This window comes from Belonocnema kinseyi, chromosome 7 (assembly GCF_010883055.1).
Source record: "Belonocnema kinseyi isolate 2016_QV_RU_SX_M_011 chromosome 7, B_treatae_v1, whole genome shotgun sequence".
In the NCBI taxonomy this organism is placed as follows: domain Eukaryota; kingdom Metazoa; phylum Arthropoda; class Insecta; order Hymenoptera; family Cynipidae; genus Belonocnema; species Belonocnema kinseyi.
In genome coordinates, this window is record NC_046663.1 from 41,654,112 (window position 1) to 41,676,438 (window position 22,327).

At 26.0% G+C, this 22,327-nt stretch overlaps 1 protein-coding gene across 2 annotated transcripts in view; it reads left to right on the forward strand.

Moving 5' to 3' along the window:
* Nucleotides 1–22,327, forward strand: part of LOC117177290 — a 120,630-nt gene that overhangs the window by 49,679 nt on the left and 48,624 nt on the right. For both annotated transcript variants that reach the window (XM_033367884.1, XM_033367885.1), the window contains exon 3: nt 11,626–11,687. In XM_033367884.1, coding sequence (XP_033223775.1) covers nt 11,626–11,687 — 62 coding nt within the window. The remainder of the gene's footprint in view (nt 1–11,625; nt 11,688–22,327) is intronic.

A 22,327-nucleotide genomic window follows, 5' to 3' on the forward strand; every position in this document is an offset into this window, starting at 1 on the left:
TTAAGCTGTGACGTAATTTAAGTACGGTCCCTTAGGGGGATTCCGTGAATTTCCCTCCCCCCATGTGCCACCCCCCGCGGTTTATGGGCAATTAATGTATTTTGTTAAAAATTCTTTTTATTTTAGGCTGGTAAAGAATTAATCTTTCTAGTTTCAAAATGTGCTATTTGGGTTCTATTTATTTATTTGTTGTTGTAATATTATTGGACTTATTATTGTTTTCAGTAAACATTTTTCTGATTTCTGGCCGTCCGTTTTTTTAAACACCTAAGTGTAAAACCACGTGACTCAGATTGTGACCCTCTTCCTCCCCCCACGTAGACGAACTTGCCCCCCCCCCCCAGAGAACCACATTGTTTATGGAAGGCCCCTCATGAGGTTACCTGAATTAACACATTAGGTTACTTGTAATGTCAGTTTAATTTACTTGATAATAATAAAAAAAACTTGTAATTAATGATACTTTGTAATTTATCATTAAATATTTGGTTATATAATACTTTGCAACGTTGCAATATGTCAAGTAATTTTTCCATCTGATGTATAACTTAACGCTTGATTAACGAGGATCGCAAAATTCTCAAGATTGACACGATTCTGAAGCTAGAAATTCCCATTTTATATAAAAGGTAAAGATAAAAGCGAATGATCTACCGTGAACCGAGTTGATTCTGAAACTGTTATTAAAGCTTACACCAGAGCACTACGTATCGATTCTACAACCGTTATCTCAGCCGTTAACCGGTGCGAACAAACTTTTTCGGATTAACGAGGGCAGTATAAAAGACTACAGCCAATGGTGAATATAAATTCAATTCAATATTTTCATTTCGACGATCTCATTTTAACAATTTTCTTCTCAGCTGGAAAGTTTACTTCAATTTTCTAATGTTCTTTACATCAATTTTCTACGAGATTTGACAACCGTTTATTTGGCTATAACACCCTCCCCCCACTCCCCAAAAATAACATAGCCCTTAGTTAAATCCCGATTTTACATTTAAGATTTTTTTTTGTGGTTATAGCGAGTCAAGTTCTGTAATAAATCAATTAAAATAAAGTGGGATTTTCACAGTAAGTGTTAAAATCTACCTAATTGAATTTAATGCGACAGTTAATCCGCGTATTACTAAATTTTTAAACTAGGAAAGGTAATTTGAAAAAAATGGAATAGTTAAACTTTTAATTAAAAAACATTATTTCAAATTATAAAGAAACGAATTTTCTACTAAATTGTTGATTTTTTTAGTAAATCATTAAATCTTCAGGAAATAAGGATGAATTTTCTATACTAAACAGTTAAATTATCAAATAAATAATATGAAATTTTGATTAAAGATTTCATTCTATACAAACAAAGGCAAATTTTCAACAAAATTCAGGATCTACCAACCCCTAAGTTAAATTTTCAATTAAACTAGATGAATTTCCAACAAAATGGAATGAAAAAATGGTTCAATTTTAACAAAAGTTGAATTTTACGTCAAGCAAAGCCATTTTTGATAATACCAAAGTAATTTTTCAAACAAAAAAAAAAGGAAATTTAAACAAAATAGTTTAATTTCCAATCAAAGAGAAGAATTCTTAATTAAAAATTTTAATCTTCAAGGAAAAAATGCATGTTTAAAATAGTAGTTTAATTCTTAAACCTAATTGTCAAATGTTTAACCTAAGAGATGAATTTTTAAACAAAAATATTAAGTTTCTAAAAAAAAACGAATTTTTATAAAATTCAAGAACACTCCGCCAAAAAGTTGAGTTTTCAATTAGAAATATGAATTTTTCAAAAAAAAAATTAATTTACTACCAAAAAAGACGAATTTTTAATAAAATTCCAGGGTTCTCAACCCAAAAGCTTAATTTTCAATTAAAATAGATGAATTTTCAACAAAGAAAACATCAATTTTTAAAATTCAAGTTAAATTTTTACTTTAAAAAGAACCTTTTTGAACAAAAAATGGAATAGCTAAATTTGAAATTACCAAAGTAATTTTTTAACTAAAAAAAAAAGAATTTCCAACAAAACAGATCAATTTCAAGTAATTCAATTTGAAAATCGTTTGTTGAATGTTTAACCAAAAAGATGAATTTAAAACAATGAGATTAAATTTCTACAAAAAAAAACAGCGAATGTTTAATCAAATTCAAGATTTCTTAACCAAAAAGTTTATTTTTTCACTAAAAGGATGGATTTTTAAACAAAAATATTACATTACTACAAAAAAGACGAATCTTGAACAGAAAGTTGAATTTTCAAATTAAAAAATTAATTTAAAAAAAGATTAATTTACTACCAAAAAGGTTATTTTTTACAAAAATTCAAGAATTCTGAACAAAAAGTGACATTTTCAACCAAACAAGAAGAATTTTTTAACAAAAATATTAATTCATTTCCAAAAAAGACGCATTTTAAATAAAATTCAAGAGTTCTCAAACAGAAATTTGAATTTTCAACTTCACTAGATGAATTTTCAAGAAAAAAAATTTTTTGATCAAAATAGTTCAGTTTTAACAAAAAGTTGAATTTTTACTTAAAAAATAACGATTTTCGTCCAACAATGCAATAGATAAATTTTCAATTGCCAAAGTAATTTTTTAACCAAAAAAAAGAAAGAATTTTTAACAAAACAGTTCAGTTTCCAACCAAAGAGATCAATTTTTAACTAAAATTTTGTATCATGTACCAAAAAATGCATTTTAATGGAAGTATTTCAATTTTAAAACTTAAGCAAAGAGTTAAATTTTTAAATAAAAAAGATGAATTTTTAAACAAAAAGATTAATTTACTGCCAAAAAGACGAATTTTTAATCAAATTCAAGAATTCTCAACCAAAAAAATTAATTCTCGACTAAAATGATGGATTTTTAAACAAAAATATCAAACTACTGCCAAAAAGACGAATTTTCAAGAAAATTCAAGAATTCTCAACAGAAAGTTGAATTTTAAACTGAAGATTTGAATTTAAAAAAATATTAACTTACTACAGAAGATGCGATTTTTTAACCAGATTCAAGAATTCTGAACAAAAAGTGACATTTTTAACCAAACAAGAAGAATTTTTAAAGAAAAATTTAATTCATTTCCAAAAAGACGCATTTTTAATAAATTTCAAGAGTTCTCAAACAAAAAGTTGAATTTTCAAGAAGAAAGAAGTTTTTTTATCAAAATAGTTCAATTTGAACAAAAATTGGATTTTTTACTTAAAAAAGAACGATTTTCAACAAAAAATGGAATGGGTACATTTTCAATTACCAAAGTAACTTTTCACAAAAAAATAAAAAAGAATTTTCAACAAAACAGTTCAATTTTCAACCAAAGAGACCAATTTTTAACTAAAATTTTGTATCGTCAACGAAAAAATACATTTTTAAGAAAGTAGTTCAATCTTAAAACCAGTTGTTGAATGTTTAATCAAAAAGATGAATTTTTGAACAAAATTATTAATTTTTTAGGAAAAAAAATAATTTTTAACAAATTTCAAGAATTCTTAAATAAACAGTTAAATTTTTAACTAAAAAAGATAAACTTTTAAAGAAAAAGATTAATTAACTGCCAAAAAATACGAATTTTCTAAAACTTAGGAATTCATTCTCAATAAAAATGTTAAATTTTCAAATAGAAGAGATGAATTTTTTATTAAAAACATTAATTTACCACATGTGCTTTTAGTAAAGAAATTTATCGAAATTCTAAAAGGTTAATATACGTGTAACGTTACTTTGAATAGGAACCCGCCTACCCGCTACCAAGCGTAGGTTTTGTGTGGCACCCTCCCCCCCCCCCACCTTCCCACACTAAAGTGTGAACGTAATTTATGGACGATCCCTAAATGGTTCTAGTGTTTACCCCACATGTCTGGAATTAACCCATTTAACAGTATTGAGGCAAAATAGAGTCATAAAATGGTCCATTTTGAACAATACAAATATTGAAAGTATTTCAGTTGCTTTTTAGTTTTCAAATTGATCATGACAGCGAACGGAAATTCTAATTATTTACAATACTCGACAAATTGGTTTGCAATGAATAAAACTTTTTTCGTTATCGTTTTCTAAAATTGATGTAAGATTGGAAAAGGCTCCTTTATTCGAGACATTTTGATTTACTTATTTGAATATTTTTATTTTATCTTCCTTAAGGAAGAGGATGAAACATTTTTGCTTATTTCTTCAAATTCTTTATATAATATCAGGGTTGCTACATGCCAGAAAGTTTCAGAAAGTTATTCTTTTCGGATGAAAATTCGTCTTTGTAGGTGGAAAATTCATCTATTTTAATAAAAATTTCATCTTTTTGAGCTAAAAATCTAAACTTTTTGATTGAAAAGTAATTTGTCTTCATTAAGAATTTAACTATTTTGTTGAAAATTAGTCTGTCTGGTTGAATGCAACTGTACTTGATTTAAGATAAAAATGTTTTATTAAAATATCAACTAATATTAGCTTTTTGGTTGAAAATTAATCTTTTTTAGTCAAAATTCAACTTCTTTATTGAAAGTGGAACTCCTTGAATAAAAAATTTTTTTTTTTGTTGATTTATAATCAGGCTGAAATTTCATCGTTTTGGTTAAAAAATTAAACTATTTCGTTAAAAATTTATTTTATTCAGTAGAAAATTAATTTTTTTATTATAAATTTTATTATATTTAAAGTTGATAATTTATCTTTTTAAGGTCAAGATTCAACTATTTTTTTGGAAAATTCATCTTTTTGGTAAAAATTCCCTGTATTTTGTTAACGATTGGTCTTTTCTAGTGGAATATTAATATTCTTAGTAACAATTAAAACAAATTTTTTTGTTGGTTGCAAATTTAACATATTTAACATTTTCATTTGAAAATTCATCATTTTTTTACATGAATATTCCTTGTTTTTATTTGAAAATTGGTTTGTTTTGGTTGTGGATTCAACTAGTTCGTTAAAAATTCGTTTTGTTGTTGTTCATTTAACTGGTTTTGATTTAAAATGAAAATATTTTTTTTCTGGAAATAACAAGTATTACACTTTTCGTCAAGTATTCCATTTTTTATGGAAGAATGATCACTTTGGTTAAAAACAAAAAAAAAATGTTGAAAATTCCTTTTTTCTTGGTTGAAAATGAATTATTTTGACTGAAAATTCAATTATTTTATTTTTTGTTAAGAATTCATCTTTTTGAGTTGAAAACTCATCTGCTTGGTTGAAAATTCGTGTATTTTACGTGTGTCTTACGTAACTTATGGATGGCCCTACCAAAATTCTGTATGATTGTTGTCGATAAAAATGATTAAAATAAATTTCTAATTTATTTCTAAAATCGTATATATATACATGGGTGTGTGTGTGCTTGTTTGTAAGTGCAAGTTATTGTATGCTGAATTCACGTAACTTTGACATTTGAACTAAGTTTCCTCGCATAGTGAAAGTGTTTCTTTGTGTTTAAATATATTCATCAGAATTTAAAAAGCTATTATAATAGTTTATCATAATACAAATCTGTCTTGTAATATCCTTAGAGGCAATGCAGAATGTGAAAATAAATGTAAAAAATATATATATATATTTTTATATATTTATATTAAAATAAATGTAAATAACAATTTTTTTAATGCTTGCAAAAAAATTTTTTAAACTAGGTCTTTTTCTCATTTTTGGCTTGAGTCGAAAATTCGATTTGCTTTGGTAGAAAATTCCTCTTCTTGATTGGAAATTCGATTTCTTGGTTAAAAATTCAACTGCTTTGATAACAATTCATCTTATTAATTAAAGATCTATATTTTTGGTGAAAAATTGTACTATTTTGTTAAAAATTCTTCTTTTTAGGTTGAAAATTCTACTATTTTGATAAAAAGTTAATTTATTTGATTATAAATTTAACTATAATGTTAAAAATTGTTTTTTTTTTTGTAAAAGATTAATTGTGCTTTCTGTTTGAAGATTCTTCATTTTATTTTGAAATTAAACTTGTTTCTTGAAAAGTCTTGAATATTTGTTTTCTCAGGCGGAAATATTATATATAGTTTATATATAGTATGAAGTATTGTATATAATATTTATTTGTTTTATACATTTTTTGTATAAAACACATGAGTCTTATATATAAAACTTCACGCTATATATAAACTATATATAATTTTCCTGTCTTGGTTTCTCAGTTGAAAATTTATGTATTTTGTTGTAATGTCTTTTTTTTGTGTAAAATGAAGATTTTTTTATTGAAAATTGATCCTATTGGTTGAAAATTTAACTATTTTGTGCTAAGTTAACTATTTGGTTGAAAATTCTTGGTTTTTGTTAAAAGTTCATCTTTCTTGGAAGAAAATGCTTTCTTCTTTAAAAAATTCGTCTGTTTGGCTTAAACATAAAATTATTCGGTAGAAAATAAGACTGTTTCATGAAAAATTACATTCTTCTTCCTTGGTAGCAAATTTTTGTTCTTCCTTAAAAATTCAACTATTTAGTTGGAAACTAATATTTTTGAAACAAATTTATCTACTCTATGAAAATTTCAACAATACTGTTAAAAAGAATTTTTTGTTTGAAAATCCAACTACTTTTTGAGTGGAATATTCAATTATTTTCATATAAAGTTAATTTATTTTCTAAAAAATTTACCTATATTAAAAAAAATTCTTTAAAAAGTGAGTTTGTTGACGAAAAGTTGAACTGTTCCATTTTTATTATAAAACGTATCTTCTGTAGTTAAAAATTCAACTAATTCTTTAAGAGTTGAATTACTCTATTGAAGATTCCATTTTTTGTTTCAAGATTCGTGATTTTAGTTAAAAATTGAACATTTTCCTTGAATATTTAAAAACAAAATTAATTCCTTGAATTGAAAATTAAACTATTTCCTTTTTCGTGAAAATTTGTCTTTCTTAGTTGAGAATTTTTGTTTGGGAATACATCTTGTTCTATGAAAACTTAACTATTTTTGGAAAATTAAACTATTTGGATAAAATTTCTTGCATTTTGTTAAAAAGCCTTGTTTTTTGGAAGAAAATTATTTCTTTAGAAAGTTCGTCTGTTTGGCTTGAAAATTAAATTATTATGTAGAAAATACAACTGTTTCGTTAAAAATTATTATATTCATTAAAAATAAAACTATTCGATTAAAAATTCATATTTGGTTGTAAATGCAATAAAAATTCAACCATTTGTTTCGAAATGCATGCATTTTGTTAAAAATTTGTCTCTTTTAGTAGAAAGTTCTTCTTCTTCTTTGAATTAAAAATTGAATTATTTCCTTTTAGAAGAAAATTTGCCTTGCTTAGTTAAAAATTAAAGTATATTCTTGACATTTTTTTATATAAAATTAAAATTTTAGCTTGAAAATTCATCTTTTTGGTTAAAAAATTAACTAATTTGTGGAAAATGTAACTATTTGGTTCAAATATCTTATAAAAAATTGCGTCTCTTTTTTGGAAGAAAGTTCTTCTTTTCTTAAAAAGCTTTTTGTGCATGTAATACAAATTTAACTATTTAGTTGGGAATACACGTATTTTGTTAAAAATTCATTTATTTGCTTGAAAATTTAACAATATTATTACAAATGCATTTTATTTAGTAAAAAAATGTTAACGAAAAAGTGAACTATTTCATGTTTAGTTGAAAATTAATCTTCTTTTAAAAATTTTTTCTTTGAATTGAAAATTGAACTTTTTACTTTTTGGGAAATTTCTTCTTTCGAAGTTGAAAATGTATATGATTTTTTGAAATTTCGTTCTTTTTTTGGCAGGAAATTCATATTTGGTTGTGAGCGTAATTTTTTGGGTAATAATTAGTTATTCTTTTGTTGACATTTCCATTGTTTGGTATATGCAACTCTTTGGTCTAAAATACAACAGTCTATCTCGCAATGAAATTGCTGGAGGCATAAAGCGTCATTTGGAGGAATCGAACCGATCCGTGGTTCTCAATTCAATTGAGTCTTGTGTTCCGCAGAGTTATAATAGTCAGATATTCAGATACTGCATCAAATCGACAACCGAATCGTTACATAATCTGCTTGTACACACATACACACATACACACACATAAATTATCCGTGTTGTTACATAAGCCCAATTGTATCCTTGCATCTCTTGCTCATATGAGTATTCTCTGAGTATTATGAGTGACTGCACTTTGAAATGCAATTACGTAAAAAAAGGCAGAAGTACTAGTAAGTCTTTGGCAGATTCGATCGTTCATCGGTTCAACGAGTTCTTAACTCCAGACTCCCAACTTCCAACTCCGAATTCCAAACTTCCAACTCCAAACTCCAAATTCCAAACTTCAAACTCCAGACTCCAAACTCAAAACTCCAAACACGAAACTCTAAACTCCAAACTCCCAACTCTAACTCCTAATTCCTAAATCCTAAGTCCTAACTCAAAAGTTGTACGAAAGTATTATAATTAGATATTAATGCTTTCAGTATATAAATTCCTACCCTTTTTCGAGTGTCGTGGAATTCGAATTGTTTTTACTTAGCTATAGTAAAGTCGTCCAAACTCCCACCTTCCTTTCACCCTTTACCAACCTTTCACAATGTCTACCTCTTCTAGTGGCCCTTCTCCTGCTTTCTTCAGCTGACATTCCCTTTCCCTACTTCCCTTCTTTAGCTTTAACTTTCCCTCCCCTACTAACGCTGATTCAACAAATTTTCTTTAGTTTCCCTACCCTCACTTCTTATCCTTTACCTAATCCCTCTACCCTCATTTCTTTTACAACTCGTAAACTTATTTTTCAACACTTCCTCTACTTCCCCACCTTTTATTTCTTCACACTTTCTCTAGTTTCTCTACTCTCATTTCCCCTATTCATCCTAGATTACCTCTCACTTCAACTACAATCCCTCTTACAACTTCTCTTACTTCTACTTTCCTAATTGCCACTTACTTCCCGTACTTCATCTACTACGACCCCTGTTTCCTTTCACATCCGCTACTTGCCCTCCTTTAACTTCCCCTCACTTCCCTTACTTACCTTCTCCCCATTTCTTTTCACTTATTCTTTCCTCATTACTCCTCACTTCTCATCAGCTGATTTTACATTACTTCCCCTACTTGCCCTACCCTGATTTTTCCCTCCTCTACTTATTTGCTCTCCCCTCTTGTTTCCTTACTTCCTTTACTACCTCACTTCTCTAATTTGCCATAATTCTTCTACCCTCACTTTTAATCCAGAATAATTCACTTGTAATCATCATAAATTCGGTGTAATTCAGGTAATCCAAGTAATCCACTAGTAATGCAGATTAATCCACCTAGGATCCAGAGTAATATACTTGTAATCTTGATAATCTGAAGTAATTTAGGTAATTCAAGTTATTAATTTGCAATCCAGAGTAATCAAGGAGTTTTAGAGTAATTTACGTAGGTTATCCAAATAGTATGTAACTATATTAACTAACAAATTCATCTTTTTCGGTAGAAACTTAATCTTCGTTGTTGAAAATTCATCTTTTTGACAAAAAAGTAATCAGTTTGTAGGAAATTCAACAATATTTTTAAAAAGTAATTTAATGGTTGAAAATTTCATTGCTTTTGTTAAAAAGGTTACTATATTGTTAAAAATTCGTTTTTTTGACGCAAAATTTAACTATTCCATTTTTAGATGAAAATTTGTCTTCTTTCGTTAAAAATTCAACTAACTTGTTTAACTTAATTACTTCGTTGAAAATTACGTTTTAAAGCTAAGAATTTAATTATTTGTTTGAAAAATCTCTTTTTTTTAATGAAAATTAATTTTCTGAACTGAACATTTTATAATTTCCTTGTTGGTAAAAATGTATCTTACTTGGTAAAAAAAGTATGTATTTTTGAAAATTTCGTTCTTTGGTGGACAATTAAGATTTTTGCTTGGAAATTCATCATTTTGGTTGATTGTGTTAAAAATTCGTTTTTTTTTGTGGAAAATTCATTTCCTTGCTTGAAAATTTATCTTTTTAGTTAAAAATTAAACTATTTTGACAAAATTTATTCTTTTATGTAAAAAAATCGAAAATGTTGTTATAAAGTAATTTCTTTGGTTAAAAAGGTAACTGTATTTGCAAAAAAAATTTTTTGGTAAACAAAATGATTTTTTCACGGAAAATTCAACTATACAATTCTTAGTTAAAAATTTATCTTCTTTAGTTGAAAATTCAACTAACTAGCTGAAAGTTGCAATAATTTGTTAAAAATTCCGTTCTCTAATTGAATATTCTTGATTTCATGTAGAATAAACTATTCTGTTTATGGTAGAAAATTATGATTTTCCTTGAAAATCCTCTGTTTGTTTGAAAACTTAACAATTTTGTTGAAAACTGAACTATTTGGTTGACAATCCATGCAATTTGTTACCGATTCGTCTTTTTGCTAAACAAAATTCTTCCTCTTTCTCAAAAATTCATATTTCTAGTTGAAAATTTAGCTTTTTGGTAATAAATTAATCTACTTTGTAGAAAATTCAACATTATTATTAAATAATAAGTTTTCGTTTGAAAATTCAACTTTTTGTTGATAATCTGTCTTTTTGAGTTAAAAATTTAACTTATGGTTTATAAGTTGAACTGGTTTGCTAAAATTCCGGTTTCTTGTTGAAAATTATTCATGTTAGCTAAAAATTAAAGTCTTTGCTTCAAAATTAATTGTTTATGTTAAAAATTAATTTTTTGATCTATAAATTTAACGGTCTTTTTTTGTTAGTGAAAATTTATCATTCTTGGTTAAAAATTAATGTGTTTGTTGAATATTTCTCCTTTTTGGTCAAAAATTCTTCTTCTCGCTTCAAAATTATTTTTTTTGGTTGAAAATTGAACTATTTAATTGAAATTTACCTTCATTGTAAAAAGCTCGTCTCGGTTGAAAGTTCAATTACTTAGTTGAACTAATTTATTCAAAATTAATTTTTTGATTAAAGATGCATCCTCTTAGTTGAAAATTGATCTTTTTGATTAAAGATTGAACTGTTTTTTTTTTATATTTGTCTTTCATTTAAAAATTATTATTTTGTTGAAAATACGTTTTTTTGTCAACTTAAAGTGTTTTTTATTTAAAATTAAAACTATTACATTTTTTTTTATTATTCACCTTTTTTCGTAAAAAATTAATCTAGTTTATAGAAAATTCAACAATTTGGTTAAAGAGTAATTTTTTTATTTGGAGATTCTTCATTAATGTTACAAATTATCATTTCGAAAATGTTTTGTTTTATTTAAAAATTTAAATGTTATTTTAAGAATCACCATTTTATTTTAAGTTTAATCTTTTTGCTTTATAATTGACATATTTATCTAAAAATCCCATTTTGTTTATTTTTCGAAAATGAATTTTTTAACAGAAAAGTTAACTATTTCATTTTAAGTGGAAAATTGAATCTTTTTGGTTGAAAATTCGGGGAATACTGGATTAGGCGGAGCAATTCATTATAATTTTACATAATCTGGATTAATCATATTTAATGCAGGGTAAACCTGACTAATTTAGAGTGATTCAGCATATAGAAAGTAATCCAGTGCAATCCAGAGCAATCTACCTACGTTGGACTGCATTTTTAGGAGTTGATTTCCCCTCGGAAATAATCGAATATCGAATAAAAACGATATAATTTAAATCATATAGTGACCTATTCGCACGACTAACGTGACTTTCGATTTATTTTCTGATTTATTCTTTTCAGATATATCCGAGCTTGAAGGAAGAGGGTTCTGTCTTGGGTGGTGCAACTCAGAGAGTCACGAGGTATGTTCGATACTGAATAAGTAACGCTAGATTCGGCCATAAGCAATGTATACGTTTGAAAGTAAAGTATACTCTCACACGTTTCATACGTGCTTGCAAAAAGGCTTCTTTATTTGTATGACGACATGAGAATGACAACTGGATAATGGGATTTATCATGGAATACATTTCAGGGTTTTGTAACCACGGGCGAAACTAATAATTTACAATTCATAACTCACAACTCATAAGTCATAACCTACCCCAACTCATAACTCACTGCTCACAACTCGCAACTTGCAACTCACCGCTCACAACTCACACCTTGCATCTCTCATCATCTAACTCCCAAATCACAAATCACAACCCACGATTTTCAAAGTAAAGGAAGTAAGGGGAAATGAAGGAAGAGGAAGTAGGCGTTGTGAGAAGAAATTAAGGGGGGGGGTAAAGTAGGAGAAGTAGTGTTTAATGAAGGAAGGCGGTGTGTCGAGAATAGAGGGAGTATAAGAAGTGAGAAGAAATGCGGGGAAGTGACGAAAGGGGGAAATAGATGAGAAACAAGTTAGAAAAGAGAGAAGAGGCGAAGGTTGGAGTTCCATCAGGGAAAATCGGGGAGGAGAATGGAAGTAGGGAAATACAAGGGAAATATGGGGGGGGGGGTATATGAGTTTTAATGCCGTATTTACGTCCTCTTAGGTCACCTTAAAAAATGTTTGCCTCCTAAATTTTTTATTTCTACAATTTTAACTATCCCAACTTGTATAATACAGAAAAATATTTATCTAGATAACGTGCGACCCTCAAGTTTTGCTCTTTAAAAAAACGTGTAAGGAATACTTCTTATAGTTTTATTTTTAATTTTAATTTTTTTTACTTTTTATATTTTAATACATAATTTACTCGAAGTTTCAAAAAAAGCTTTCTTAGAACTTTGAAAAATTGCAAGAGAATAAGGCAATGTTTTTAAGATTCTTGGGAAAAATTCAAATAATTTTTTATTAAAAAAAAAAATTATTTTAAGAAAAATTGGTCTTTTCTGAAATTGTTGAATGTCTGTAATGTTTTAAAATCTTCTCGAATATTACTTGAAAATTAATTTTTAAAATAAAACTCATAGAAAATTTTATCACGAATCTTAAGAAAATTTGTTTTATTTTCATGAAACCTTTTGAAATCCATAAACAGCTTAAAATTTTATTTTAAGATCTTGAAAAATCTACACTTCGATTTAAATTTTTCAAAAACATCAAATTTTGTAATCATTTTAAACAATTTTTAAGACTTCTAAATATATTTTTCAATGATTTAAAAGTTTTTTACATTTTAGGGAATGCTTTATAATGTTTGAAAGTCTTTTTGAATAATCTCTTAAAACTTGAATTTTAAAATGATAAATCTTCTAGAATTTTAACAGGAGTCTTGCGAATATTGTTAAATTCTCTTCAATTTTTCAAAATTCTCAAAAAACTTTCAAGTTTTTTGTCCGAAATCATTAAAAATCTACTTAAACTTTTTTTTCAAATCTTCAAGTTGAAAATAGTTTTTGAGTGTTTTTAAACCTACTAAATATCTATTAAACTTATTTAAATTTTTTCTAAAATATTTTACTCTTGCAAAATCTTCTACATTCTTTTTCGTAATTTTTTCAAATTTTTCTTAAAATTTACTTTTTCAATTAAAAAATTATTTGAATTTTTCCCAGGAATCTTGAAATCATTTAATTATTCTCTTGCAATCTTTCAAAGTTCTAAGAAAGCTTCTTTTTTGATACTTCGAGTAAATTATGTATTAAAGTATAAAAAGAAAAAAAAATCAAAGTAAAAATAAAAGTAGATTTTTCATGATTTCGGACAAAAACTTGGAAGCTTTATAAGAATTTCGAAAAATTTAAGAGAATTTAACAATTTTCGCAAGACATTTGTTAAAATTCTAGAAGATTTATCATTTTAAAGTTCAAATTTTAAGAGATTATTTAAAAAGACTTTCAAACATTTTAAAGCATTCCTTGAAATTTAGAAGAAAAAATTAGATGATTTAGAGGAGAATTTTTCCACTTTGCAAAAGTAAAAAAGTTCAAGTAAGTTTAGGAAATATATAGTAGTTTTACAAAGACTTTAAAATAATTATAAACCTACATGTTTTTTTTAAGATTTCTTACCAAAAATTTACAAGATTTTAAGAGTTTTGAAGGTGTGAAGGGAATACAGAAAATTTCTTTTGATTGCTGGAACTTTTTAAATGATTTTTTATTCTTTCACATTAATTTGAAGAAATTATTTAAAAAGATTTTTTAAATTCTAAAAGAATTATAAAATTGTAAAAAAAAGAATATGAAAGATTTTGAAGCAACTTTTTTTATTTTGATAGATTTAAAAAAAAATGTAGGAAACTTTTGAATCATTAAAAAAGATACTAAGATGTTTTGCAAATTGTTTAAAATGATTTAAATAAAAAGGTTGGAAAAATTTTAATGGAAGTGTAGATTTTTCAAGATAAAATTTTAAGCGTTTTATGGATTTTTGAAGGTTTTAAGATAATAAAACAATTTTATTAAGATTCCTGGTAAATACGTTTATGAGTTTTACTTGAAAAATTAATTTTGAAGGATTATTCGAGAAGATTTCAAAACATTGCAAAAGATATTCAAAATTTTCAGAAAAGACAAATTAAAAAAAAATAGTTGAATTTTCATTCAAAAAATATTACAGCTTGAATTTTTAGCATAAAAATATGAGTTTTAAACGAGAAAGAAATTTTCCATTAGAATAGCTCAGTTTTCTTCCTAAAATATAAATTGTCAATAAAATGGTTGATTTTTTAACAAAGAAAAAAAATGAATTTTCCAAAATTGTTGAATTTCAAACCAAATTGTTCTATTTTCAGCAAAGAAAGATGCAATTTCTATTAAATTAGATGCATTTTTTAAATAAAAAGAAACTTTGTTGAAAAATGTTTAAATTTTCAACTAACAAAGATTTTAGTTTGACTTTTTAGCATAAAAAAATATGAATTTTAAAAAATAAGTCAGTTTTCTACGTAATTATTAGAGTTTTCAATAAAAAAAAAAGAACAAATTTTCAGCACAGAAATTGAATTTGCAACCAAAAACAATGACTTCGACAAAATTTTTGAATTTTCAAACAAATAATAAAATTTATAACAAAAAAAGCAATCTCTATTATATCAGTGTTACCGCCGAACTTCATTTTTAAATTTCTCTGATTTCCCACTGACCAATTTTCCATTTTCCCTGACTATGTTAATATACAAAAACTATAAGAATTTCAAACTATACAAATTTTCAACCTATAATCTTTTATGAAAAATATGAAATAATTTCAAATTAGAATTTAAAAAATATCAAATTTATTCTACTGGGCAGTTTAAAGTTATAGAAATTCTCTCAATTTTACACGATCTTTAGACGTGGTCTCAATTTTGGATAATATTCTTCTTGATTGAGCTTTAGTCTGTATTGACGAGAAATTAAAATTAAATAGAAATCTTACAAACAAAAAGAAATATTAATGGGTGTAAGAACTGCTTTTAATAATACAGTTTTTTCTTCCAATAACAGATTTTATCAAAAATTATCAGGATGTTCAGTGCGTTATGGAAGATGTGGAAAAAAGAGTCTTATCAAAATTATTTTTCAAACCGATTCTTTGTCAAGGTTGTGTTGATGACGTATTTACAACTGTACCCACTAATAAGATTACAGAACTTTTTTTTAGATATTTTTAACAGTATCGATGATTCCATTCAGTTCACACTCGATATAGAAAAAAAAGACGAATTACATTTTTTACATTCTCATCAGAGAAGGTATTAGATTTGTGTAAAATTTGACCTCCGACAGTTTTTGTCAAATTTCCACGTTTTGAGACCCTCTGAATCTGAAAAACCGGTTTTTACGAATGTATCTATCTGTCTGTCCGTCAATGGATCGTTTTTTTGTTAGCACGATAACTTTCGCAAGAATCGACTGATTGGAGTTTCCCTTGGTAAATTCTTTTAGTATTTTTAAATAAAGGTCATGTTTGTTAGCCAGCCATTTTCGATAAAAATGTGAAAAGTGAGCACATTTTGAATATTTTTGAGACCACTTTCTCCAAAATTCAAAAATTGTCTATACGCATATTCATATTATTTGAAAAGGCAAAAAATCTATCCTTATGAATTTTTTTGATAAAAGCCAAATTTACTTCTAAATTTTCTTCAAAAATCGAAAATTTAAATTTTGATACCATAAAAAAAGAATGGAAAATCAAAAATTACATTTTTTCATTAAAAAGAACGTACAGCCCACAAATATTCACCGATTTGGACAACAAAATTCGAAAAAAGGCTAATAAGATTTCTAAGAGACTTATCTAGCCTAATTTTTTAATTAGGTTTTCAATTTTTGTATAAATAAACAAATATGACGAAAAAATTGCCAATTGTTCTATTTGACGTTCCCGGTGCTTGTCAATGACAGAAAAATGGTTGAAATATCTTTAGTTGCATAGAGTAACATTAGCTAAGGATATTTTAATATCAGACAATTTACAAAAAAAAAAATTTATAAACAAATTATTTCTACGATTTTCCATAAATATACGTTTTTTCAAGTTATAATTGCAAAAAATTTGAATAGATATAATATTATATGAAAAGAAATTACTCTTGTGATTATAATTGTTTATATTCTAAATAAAGTTAATGTACACATGCAGTAATGAGGCATTTTTCGACGGAACTATTCGTTTTTATCGATGTACATTTTTTTTAATTATGAAATTTATGGTAATTTTAGCGACATTTATAATTTGTTGATTTTTATAATGATTTTTTGAACAACTTTAACAAAGAAATGCATTATTCGGCCATTTGTCGGCAGAAATATCCGGTTTTTTCAATGCCAGTCTTTTCAGTTAGGAACTTCATGACAATTTCAGCAACAATTATAATAAGTTGATAAATTTTATGATTTATTTTAACAAATTTAATCAACAAATGCATTAATCAGGCATTTGTCTACAGAAAAACTCGTTTGTTTTTCATGTCAATTTTTTTAATCAGGAAGCTCATGATAAATTCAGCAAAATTCATAATTTTTTGATCAATTTTATGAGTTTTTCAGACAAATAAATTAATCAGGTATATGATGACGGAGAAATTAGTTTTTTCTATTTCAACTTTTTTAATTAGGAACTTCATGCAAACTTAAGCAAAATTTAGAATATTCTGATAAATTTTCTGATTTTTCAAAACAGATTTAATAAACAAATGCATTATTGGGACATCTTTCGACAGATAAATTCTGTTTTGTTTAGATCTGAGACTTTTAATTTAGATCTTTATAATTAATTCGGCATCATTCATGATGAGTTGATAAATTTTATGATTTTTACAAACAAATTTAAGAAACAAATGCATTATTGAGGCATCTGTTGAGGGAAAATTTCATAATTGGTTGATAAATGATATATTTTTTAAAAAACAAATTCAATAAACAGATGCATCATTTGGGCATCTGTCGATGAAAATTTTTTTTTTCGATATCCTAATTAAAAAAGTTTAGATAGAAGAAAAAACCAATATTTCTGTAGAAAGTGCCTGCATTTTTCGATCAAATTTGTTTAGAAAAATCATAAAATGTATGAAATTATTATGAATGTTGCAGAAATTCTAATAAAGTTTCCAACTGGAAAGACTGGAATTGAAAAACCCGAATTCTTCTGCCGACAAATGCCCGAATAATGTATTTGTTCATTAAATTTATTTATGATATAAAGCATTATAATCTGAAGAAAACAATTTTTAAATATAATATTGTTTCCATTCAAATTTCTTGCAATATAACTTGAAAAAACGTATAATTATGGAAAATCGTCGAAAAACTTTTTTCAACAAATAATTTGTTTATCAAATATTTTGTAATTTAATATATAAGATTGGAGCATCTCAAGCTAATGTTAGTCTATGAATCCTAGGCGATTTCAACAATTTTCCTGTTATTGACAAGTACCGGAAACGTAAAATAGATAAAAAGGCCATTTTTTGGTCATATTTGTTTATTTATAAAAAATTGAAAAATCAGGCTCAACAACTCTCTCAGAAATCTTAACAGCTTTTTTTCAAATCTTTTTTGTTTAACTCGCTCAATATTTGTGGGCTGCACGTTATTTTGAACCAAAAATGTCATTTTTTTCCCACTGTGGGCCGGGAATGTGAAAATGAGATCATATGAACTCCCATCTAACACAACGCTCATTACGTACGTGCTACGTTTAAATCGCAAAAATAAAATTGGAAATGAGGAAATTCAGTTTTTGAAAAATCGGTAGAAGTTGCAATAAAATGTTTAATAACAAATTTTTTTAAAGAATGCACATTTATTCAAAAGACACAATGAAAATACGTCTGTTTTAATATCAATGCATGTTATCAATTGTATTAATATGCATTTATATAATGTATTCGTTAAAGCTGATGGAGCTTTAAGAAAAAAAAGTCACTATCACCAAATTACTGTTGTCGATGCTATGACCTTTAATTTTAAAAGGTCTGTGCACAAATATGGAGGGCAATACATTATCGAACGCGGAGCGCGAGATAATTATATTATCGAGCGCTAAGCGCGAGAACCATCAGTCGCGCGCCCTAGAGACGCTCAAACTTGCAAGCGAATCGAGCTGCGCGCCATGAGAATGTGCCAGCGAAGCGGGCGGATTTTCAGATTTAGAGATACAAAAAAAAATAATGGAAACCTAATAAAAATCAATACAAAAACCATCTTGGTATGGTCGTTACTTTCATTTTGAATCCCATCATATGTTTAGCCAAAAGATCGGTTTAATACACGTGTTAAGTTTATAGATCATCAAATTAAGTGACATAAAGTACAGAAAAGAAAATTTAGATCCAATAAAATCCACATTACCATGGGACAACTATTCTTTGCCGTTAATAGAGAATGTCATAAAAGAACGTATTCACGAAACATACAATCGTTCCACTGTAGAAAATAATAAAAAAGAATTGACTAAAACTTGACTAAAAATTTGAAAAAAAATTCAACATAAACGTTTTTTTCAAAAATAATCAAACTTTAGAAAAATTATTATCAAATACAAAGGATTCTGATCAAATAGAAAATGTGTCGAATGTAATTTATTTAATTGAATGAACTGGTTGTAATAAACTCTACATTGGTGAAACTTGCAGGAGATTAAAAAGAAGAATTTATGAGCATAGAAGAGATTGCAGAATTGGCAGTTTAAATACAGGTTTGTTGCAACCTTTATGGAAATGTAATCACCGTTTTGATTTTGATAACATAAAAATTTTGGCTAGAGAAAACAATACTTTTAAAATACGTATCATTGAATCAATTTATATTAACAAATATATGAGAAATTCAATGAATTTAAAAATCAAAATTATGAAGATAAATCAAATTTACAAATGCATTATTCGTTAACTTCTCATTTTATTAAAATTTTTCCTTGTCAGCTCTACAGTTATTGTAATTAATATCAGTTTGACTTGTATCATCCAACTATATAAATGCATGAACCCTTTGTGACGAAAAAATATGTACTGTAATTTAATTAATATTATTTTGACTTAAATTATTATTTCTTTGATTTAAATAAACCTTAATTCTTGATTCAAGTACGGAAAAATTATTGATTCAAATGTGTCCCGAATCAGTTCAAAGAATCGAACTCTTTGAATCAAATATATATTTCTTTGAACGACAAATCACATTTCAACGAATCTATACCTTTTGAATTAAGAAAATCATTTTCTTGAATGTAAGAAATATGTATTTCAATAGAGAAAATACAGCCAAAGAATTTATTTTCTTAGATCAACAAAAGATATATGCCTGGTTTAAATAAAAATTACTTCTATTAAAAAATATTTTCTTGATGCTAAGAAATAGGATTCAAGGAAATAAATTTACTTGGTGCTAAGAATTATTTTTATCAGTGTATAGTTTCCTGTATGTGTTCCTATATAGTTTTCTACATGAGTTTTTTAATGGGGATCCAGTGTCCATTATTATCTCTTCATACGCATTCTTAGAACTTTTCACGCGCACATTGTTTTTTTATCCGAGACGAGAAACTTTAAACCATCCTGGTGCGTCCTTGCATTTCGCAAGAACGACATAAAATAAATTTGTGTCAGCGTTGTTGTGACTTATTTGTAGAAAAAGAAAAATAGTCAGAAGAAGTCGTGCAAAAACTACATAAATAAAGGATAAAGAGGGTCAAGATCGTCGCGTGATAAAATATGGGTAAAGAGTTACAACTGGAAAACAAAGTGTTAAGTCTAAATTTTAATATATATGCTTTGTTATGAAAAAGACATTTTCATTAGAAGAAATATTACAAAAATAATTAATAAAAATTTATTATTAATTTTAAAAATAGTTTGAAGAAGTCTATTTCATCAATTTTATGTTTTGTCATGCATCATATTGCTGAGAACACTTATTAGTATATTATGCATACGATATTTTTTATAACTGATGCATGATTTCAGGTGGTTTTCGTAACACAGTCATGATTTCCACTGATATGGAGGATATCATTTACAATGTTGACACTTTAAAAACTTTTAAAAATTCATAAACTTAAGAATATTTGAAACTTTAGACATTTTGAAAACTTAAATATTTCCGCACAAAATATATATAGCAAAGGCCTTTCGATGGACCTTACTTAGGCTCGTTTTTTTGTACTTTATGAAACTACAAGAAATTTCCCAAAAGCACTTGGAATAAGTAGAACTATTTTTCTTTTTCATTTCTTTTCAAATATTTTGAAAAGTTTTGTTAATTTATAAATTAATCATCAATCAATTTTCAAAAGTTTGAAATTTTTCAGACTCACAAATTTTTCAAAATTCAAATAATTTGATATGATTTATTCCTTCACCATACATAAATTTTCAAATATTTAAAAAATGTACAGTAATTTATAAATTTACCGTAAATTAAAAAATGTCTAAAAAATCCTAAAACTCATATTGAAATAAAAATAAATTCGCCCAAATTCCTCATTATCAGCAGACTTCAAGCTTGTGTCTCAAAAAACGTTTAAAATCGTGCACTTGTTATAAAAAAAGTACTATATGCATAATAAACTAATTAGTACTGTTAATAATATGAAGAAATTTATAAATTTCAAAATAATTAAAAATCTTCTATTTTTTGGTAATTCAGAAATTAAAAAAAATTGAAACATTTTAACCTTGTAGAATTTTCTGAAAAGTTAAGAAATTCAGGGTTTCTAAAAATTTTCAAAATTGTCGGTAATTATGGTAATTTATGGTAAATTATTGTAATTTATCGATAATGTAATGTAACTTAAATCTTCGAATTGGCTTCTTTTTCAAAGAATTTGTTAACACAATCAACTGGTTGCTTGATTATTTTTACTATTCAACTCTGACGTAATATTGTAATACCTAGGGATTAAAAAAACCGTTTTACTCCCTAGAGACTCAAAATACAATTTTGGCCCCGATTTATAATTAAAATTGAATAACTTAAAAGTTTTTGAAACACAAAATATACAATCAGAAGCTTTCGAAATTGAAAGATTTTGGACGAAATTTGTTAAAATTGGATAATTTCATTGGATAGGAGTTATAATTGTATAATTTAAAGTTCCAGGAGTTGAAAACTATACAATTTCATTTTGAATTAAAGAATCTTGAAATTGAATGAGTTTAGATACAAATTTGGAGAATAAGGCAATTTTAAAACAATAAAAATGGAATATTTTTAATTCAATCATTTAGAATTCAAATGAATCCAAATAATATTTTTTATAATTAAAGCTTTCGAAATTCACAAACTTAAAATTGAAAAATTATAAAATTAAAAATTTGTTTAAAAAGAATGTAGACAAATGTTTCTAAGATTGTCAATACGTTCAAAATAAAAAGTAGTTTAAATTTAAATTTGAAAAATCGTTTAAGAATAGTTGCAAATTAAACGCAAACGAAAACCCTTCAAAATTTCATTTATTTGCAAATTTAAATTTTATGCAAGGGGAAAATTAAGAATTTAGCGTACAGTATTAAAATTCAGAACTCTAAGATTTTAACCATTCAAAATCATTAAATATATTATTTAATTACTGGTGTATCAATTTCAGCTGAGTTGAATTTTTATCTGTTTAGATTTTGAAGAACAAAATTTTTAACAATTTAATTCTAAATCGTTCATAGCTTTTATTAACTATTTTATTATTATTAACTCTTCCTTCATAGTTATTATTTATTCTTAAAATTTTTCAGTAAAATATATTTAGTTTACATTTTTTTTTAAATCTTCATCTGATAAAAATCAAACCATTTTATGTTGTTACATTGATAATAATTGAAAAATTTAAAAATATTACAAAAAATTTTTTTACATAATTCGAATCTTTAGAATTGCACAATGATTACCCTTATAATTCGAAATTGCATTTGTCTTAAGTTGAACTTCAAATACGTAATATTTTGGAATAATTTAAAAAAAAAACAATATTTTAATTTTCAATTACTGATTTTGAATTTTCCTTGTTTTTAAGACTTGAATATGAGAAACTATTATCTTATGTTTAATTATTTTAAATTTATTCTGGAGAAAATTAATTCAAAAATTG